At 48.8% G+C, this 6,862-nt stretch overlaps 1 protein-coding gene across 2 annotated transcripts in view; it reads right to left on the reverse strand.

Annotated features, from left to right (window-relative positions):
- si:dkey-154p10.3 (zinc finger protein 133) overlaps positions 1-2,408 on the reverse strand; it is a 7,744-nt gene extending 5,336 nt beyond the window's left edge. The window contains exons 1-2 of one of the 2 annotated variants that reach the window (XM_046051200.1): positions 2,155-2,408; positions 345-813 (exon numbers count right to left, since the gene is read on the reverse strand). In XM_046051200.1, the coding sequence (XP_045907156.1) occupies positions 345-794 (450 nt within the window). In that variant the 5' untranslated portion in view covers positions 795-813; positions 2,155-2,408. The remainder of the gene's footprint in view (positions 1-344; positions 814-2,154) is intronic. The other variant, XM_046051201.1, reaches the window with a different exon arrangement.
- Between the last annotated feature and the right edge of the window lie 4,454 nt (positions 2,409-6,862).

Here is a 6,862-nt window from a genome sequence, read left to right on the forward strand (position 1 = left end):
TGTGTGTGTGTGTGTCTGTGTGTCTGTGTGTCTGTGTGTGTGTCTGTGTAAGTGTGTGTCTGTCTGTGTCTGTGTGTGTCTGTGTGTCTGTGTGTGTGTGTGTGTCTGTGTGTGTGTGTCTGTGTCTGTGTGTCTGTGTGTGTGTGTGTGTGTGTGTCTGTGTGTGTGTGTGTGTCTGTGTAAGTGTGTGTCTGTCTGTCTGTCTGTCTGTGTGTCTGTGTGTCTGTGTAAGTGTGTGTCTGTCTGTCTGTCTGTGTGTCTGTGTGTCTGTGTGTGTGTGTGTGTGTGTGTGTCTGTGTGTCTGTGTAAGTGTGTGTCTGTCTGTCTGTCTGTGTGTCTGTCACCTCACAGGTGTGTGCGACCTGCAGCCCCCCCTCGCTGCTGATGTCACAGGTGGGCGGGCTCATGTTGTCCAGCATGTTGTAGAGCAGGAACTCGTCCTCGTCGCTCTGCTTCGACTCCCCGTTCAGATCCAGCTGATAGGGCGACGCCCCCCTCTGGAGCCCCGCGTCCTCTCTGTCCTCAGCCCCGCCCCCTCCGTCGGCCCCCTCCAGGTAGGTCAGGGTGGGGGGGCGGTGCCTGAGCTGCAGGTGGCCGCTGATGGCGGTCTTCAGGCCGCAGGTGAACTGACAGAGTTTACAGCGATAAAGCTCCACCAGGAACGACTCCACCAGCCCCCCCGACAGACCCTCCACCTCCCCGCAGTACAGGCTGGAGCTCACGGCCCCGCCCACCACCTGCAGCGTCACAGGACTGATGTCACGGTACCGCTCCTTCACCGACGACATCACCATGACATCACGAGGACGCCCACTGAAACAGAAGAACATTCAGCGCCGACATCATCGACCAAGCTTCACGCGTTCTTTAGTTGTGGCGGTGATGTCGCAGCGGATTAGACACATGTCTCAGGTGTGACAGTCACGGGTTCGATTCCCACTGTCCCCGAGCAGGACCCGCAGATTTAAAACAGCGAGACAAAGTGTGGCCGACAACAGAGGAGCGACTGAATGAGAACGTAGCTGAAAGTATCACCGCTCCTAACAGAAGAAGAAGAGTCTTTAAAATCCATCTCTGCACTTCAGCCGTCCCTGCAGGGGAGCAGTGGACGTTAATATGTATTAATTACAACATCTGCGGTCTATTCAGTTCCATCTGAGTCACTCTGTGTTGAAGAGGACATCAGGGCTGTGACGAAACACTCGACTCACGACATGTGATGATGCACAATTCTGTGTTTGTGGCAAATATTTTAACTGTTTTGAAGTAATAAACTGAAATATCTGAGTGGGAGGCTGGCGGTCCTCCCCCAGATGTTTTTCAGCATTAAACATTTCATTTTCTGACTTCTGGAGAAATATTCTGCACCAGGTTATGGTGGAAATGTCTTTACACAACATTAAAATGCAGCTTGTTCTTTTAGCTTAAGTTACTTTTTTGGACATGTTTTCTTATCGTGCTAATAAACCTTTCTTAAAACCTTTTCAGTTATTTAACATTTCTCATTCCAACATTTTAACAAATGCTATTAAAAAGTAACTATGCTATATGTGCAGAGAGGCTGGAGGTGAGAAATCGATGTGGATAATAGATAAGAAGTCAGTGATGTGGTGCTCATAGAAAAGCCTGAAGCTGGAGTCCTGCAGTCCGACAGCCAGTCTGTAGGACGTTTTACCAGAAGAACACCTTCTGCTGTGTTTTACAAACTGGCAGACGTCTGAACTGCACACACTTCAAAAATTTAACAACATAAAATAAAAAGCGTGGCAGAACTTGGACCTAGATACGGAGATAAAAAGAGCTAGGCCTGCTGAGGAAACTGGAAATCCAGCAACTACAACGAGAAGTGATGACTGCTGTTCACAGTGTAGAAAAACACTGAGCTGTCCTCCCTGTTCTTTCACATTACTGCCTCCTTACTGAGGTGGGACTGTAACTTGGGAGTTTTATACAATCTCTGGAAACCCCGGTGTGACACCAAAATGTGTGACCCATCAGATTCTGTGACTAAACCCAAAGGACGACGTTTAGTTCTTCAGTCCGTGTGGCTCACACAATCTGACAGGTCCCACGTGTTGGTGTCACACGTGGGGCCCGCTGTCCTGGTTTTGTGGACCAGCCCTCAGGTTGCAGGTAAAACATTAAACATCTCACCTGCTGCTACAACACAAGGCTGCCGCTGTTTACTACCGCTCTTCTTCCTCTACGGTCGCTACGTCACGTCTGGTCGCCTCTACCGCCGCCCTGAGGAGGAGAAGAAGACAACCTCCTCGTAATAATAAGAGCAGGCGCGCGGGAGGATCTGCTGCGCAGTAGAAATGCTGCGTGATTACATCAGTAATCGACCTCTGATCACAGCGTCTCACCGTCACTGCAGGCTGAACAGCTGCCCCGCGCTCAGCGTCACACCTGGGGCGCGCGCACTGAGAGCTGCGCGGTCTGCGGGCGGAGCTTTCTCCACGTGAAGAGAGACGCTGTGCGCATGTACGCAGCAGAATAACTTCATGTTTAAATCCGTTCCTTCATGTTCTGTGTAAAGGTTCATGGAGTGACGCAGCCGTCCCGCTGATCCATGCTGAGCTCCATCAGAGGTTCTCACTGGATCCTGTTCCCTCTGTCTGTCCTGTCAAGTTCTCGTCCGGGTATCTGACTTTACTTCATGATGACCGACAGCTGCCTCTCTGATGAAGAAAACTCTCCACATCAACACAACAGAGACGGACCTGCGGAATCAATCTGAGAGATAACTAGTTGGGCCGGAGGATGTTTTGTTTGATTTGATATATTAGGATCCCCATTAGCTGATGCAGCCGCGTGATAAAAAGGTTCAAGCTTTGACAGAGGAGATGGACATGCAAATTGACAGATGATATCACCATAATCTATCTGAAACAGGAATAATCCTGCAACCAGTTTTTTCCATGTAGTCTTAGAAAAGCCAGATTTGAATCTATATAGGAATGCCAGGCTAAATTTAAGTTTTGTAGCAAGAGCTTCAATATGTTTTTTAAAGGTAAAACCTCCGTCCAGCCAGATACCCACGTATTTATCAACAAGTTCAATGGCTTCATCTTGCAATGTGTTAATAGCAAGAGCTGGGACTTTAGTATTTATAGGTGCAAGTATCATCGCCTTTGTCTTTTGTGCATTTAAAAGTAGCTTCTAATCAAACAGGGCAGATTGTAATGAGGCAAAGTCTGACTGCAAATTTGCACAGGCATAATTGTATCATCCTCATACAAATGATACTGTGAGTGTTTAAACTTACTGCAGACATTGTTTATATAGATGATAAAAAGCAAAGGACCCAGAACTGACCCTAGTGGGACACCCTTCTTTAGGACAGGGGTCAGATGTTACATTCTCATGCCTTACAATTTGTGTCCATTCAGAGAGATACCTGTGAAACCAATTTACAGCTCTGTACCCAACGGCAATATTCAACAGGGTTTTTATTGTTTGTTTTTTTAACCCTGTCCTGCCCTGCAGCCTGGTATAGAGTATGATGATCTGGATACCATATTGTGCCAGACAGATTTTACTTTAACAAGAGAGTATTAATATACTCCTTTGTCTGTTTTATTATTTATTTAACTATGTATTGATTTGTCACCGGGCCGGACAGGCGGGCAGACACGGGGATGGGGGGGCACAAACAGACAGCACAGAGAAAGGACAACACCTGTAAGAGAAGGGGGATGGAAGGTGGGGACAACAGGGAAAAGCAGTGGGAAACACCAATTGCAGAAAGCAACGAAACCTGCAATAGAACAGAGAGGGGGGAGGAAAACAACAACAAACAAACAAATACTAACAAAAACAAACAAACAAACAATAAAATAATAATAATAGTAAAAGACAACCAGCCAAACAGCAGCAATAAACAGCTGACATAGTAAGACAACTAAGAGAACAATGAAAACAAGAAACCAGCACACTAAATAAGCAACACAGCACAGCCACGAGAGCTGGAATAATAATTTAAATAAGTAACTGAAAGAAAAGCATCAGGAATAATTCTACCAGGGACAACCTACATTTGTTTGTGTCTATGTGTGAGACTGTGTGTGTCTGTGTGTGTGTGTCCCAGATGCACCGCGATGCAAACGTGGAGCCCAAATGCCAGTTGACAACGCAACGCCGACGGAATGCAAGAGGCGTAACCCGCGGAAGAGCAGCGCCCGGACCGACCTCGGCGCGCATGCAACATAGACCAGTGCTCCCCCCCCACCCAGCACCCCACCGCCGCACAGCGAACAACCAAAACGCCCAAATGCCACGCAATCATCAACATCAATGCACAAGTGACGAGCCCAACGCGCACACTGTGCGAGCACGGCGACACCCAATGCCCGGCAGCCCCCTGCGAATCCCACGTGCGAGGTCGGGCAAACGAGAGAGAGCGAGCGGAATAACACGACAGCGAAAGCCAGCGGAGAGAAACACCAGCAGCAAGTCCTAGCCCGGCAGCAAACGCGCCGCGCAGGTCACCGTGCACCCGCCAATAAAAGTCTGCCGTGACACCATCCCCCCCAACCGCCGGAAAAAACTAAGGCCGCCGGCGCCGGCTGACATCCCCCATGTACAGCACGCCCCCCGGCCGCCATGCAACACCAGCCAAACCAGCAACGAGGCAAAATCAACCAGCTCAGCTGCATGCCACCACCAACCCACCCACCCGTCAAGGGCCGAGAACTCCGGGCACAAGCCCAGAATAAACCGGAGCACAGCCCTGCCCCGCACCCACACTGCACATCCCCAAAAATAGACACACCACCCGCCCAGAAATGAGCAAAAGCCAGAAGCCCGAGTCCCCAGATCCCTAGGTCCAGAGCGGGACCCCACGCCAGGGGAGCCACGCCCCCCCCAGCCCACCCCAGATCAGGCAAGGCCGTCACCAACCCCACAGCACCCCCGACGCCCGGGGCTCCAGGGGCAGTACACGACGCCAATGAGAATCTCCCCACTCCTCCATCCCCTCTGCCTGCCTCTGTAAATGTATTGTTTTGTGTTGGATGCATGTCATGGATTGTGAAATGTTGTATGGTGGAGTAAAGATAAGGTGTGTGGTAACTAAGGTGCAGTTAAAATTGGAGGGTAGTTGTGACACAGGCACCCCACAACTGTCAGGTAGTGGAGCCTCCCATCGTGCCCCTCCCACCCCCCAAGCCCTCTGTGTCTAATGTGTAATTAAAATTGAGGGGCGGGCAGTGAGGGAGGAAGAAGGGCGAGGCCGCAATAAAGCAGCCCCACCCACCAAACGCCCTGCAGCCTGCCCGCCCCCCAGAGTCCTAAGGTTGTATGTTGTGAGACATGACCAAAGGGGGAAAGGTGAAGGAGGATTCAACAGGGTTTTTATTAACATGAAATGGTCTACTGTATGTAAGGTAAATGACCACAGCCATACAGAATAACTTTTTAATCAATTGCCGCTTTTATGCCATCAATAACTTTTAAAGAGGCAGAAACTGTACTGTGGCCAGATCTAAAACCAGACTGCATGTTGTTAAGGATATTTTGTGAAGCCAGAAAAGTTTTTATTGATCAGAAACTAACATCTCCGAAACCTTTGCTAAAACCGAAAGATTTGAGATAGGTCTAGAATTATTTGTGTCAAGTGAAGCCCCAGTAGCTTTCAGTAAAGGAGGGACATAAGCCTGTTTCTATGAAAGAGGCACTGTATCTGTGGAAATGGAGAGGTTAAAGATGTGAGTGAGTGGCTTCACTATAGTTTCTGCTGCCATTTTTAACAAAAAAAGGATCGAGTCCATCTGGCCCCGCTGCCTTCTGGGAATCAATGTTCTGCAACACGTACACAACATCTGACTCAAAGAACCGTGCGAGCTCAAAAAACAATATGCAGTGAGCAGTAACAATACGCAATTCAATTCAATTCAATTCAATTTTATATATATAGCGCCAAATCACAACAACAGTTATCTCACAGCACTTTTCATAAAGAGCAGGTCTAGACCGTACTCTATGATGATATTTACAGAAGCCCAACAGTTCCCACCAAGAGCAGCACTAGGAGACAGAGGCAAGGAAAAACTTCCTTTAAGAGGCAGAAACCTCGAGCAGAACCACGGCTCAGGGTGGGCGACCATCTGCCTCGACCGGTTGGGGTGAAGGAGAGAGAGAGAGAGAGAGAGAGAGAGAGAGAGAGAGAGAGAGCGAGAGAGGGATGGAAGGGAGCCAGCCTACACAATATCCACACAGAGGTACAGACAGTAAAGGTGATGTTGCTATAGACTAAATGAAAAATGGTACAGATATTTATAGTAGTGTTAATGATAACAATCGTAATGTTAATGATTATAATAACATTAATAACAATAGGACTAGTAACAATAGTCGTTGCAGCAGAGGGTGTCGAGCAGGAACACGGGGGCAGCAGGTGACCCGCAGCCACAGATCCAGACTCCACAGCTCCAGAGCCAGAAACACCTGCAGGAAGTGATAGGAGAGAGGAGAGAGACGAGAAAGCACAAGACTACCAGAAAGGGGAGAAGTTGTGTTAGTAACATGCAATAATGGGATGAGGTTGCATACAGAGGGAGGGAAAGTAGAGGAGAGAGGAGCTCAGTGCATCATGGGAAATCCCCCGGCAGTCTAGGCCTATAGCAGCATAACTAAGGGATGGTTCAGGACTCACCTGAGCCAGCCCTAACTATAAGCTTTATCAAAGAGGAAAGTCTTGAGCCTACTCTTAAATGTGGAGATGGTGTCTGCCTCCTGAACCCAAACTGGAACCTGGTTCCACAGGAGAGGAGCTTGATAGCTGAACGCTCTGGCTCCTAGTCTACTTTTGGAGACTCTAGGAACCACAAGTAACCCTGCATTCTGGGAGCGCAGTGCTCTG

This window comes from Micropterus dolomieu, linkage group LG06 (assembly GCF_021292245.1).
Source record: "Micropterus dolomieu isolate WLL.071019.BEF.003 ecotype Adirondacks linkage group LG06, ASM2129224v1, whole genome shotgun sequence".
NCBI classification, from domain to species: domain Eukaryota; kingdom Metazoa; phylum Chordata; class Actinopteri; order Centrarchiformes; family Centrarchidae; genus Micropterus; species Micropterus dolomieu.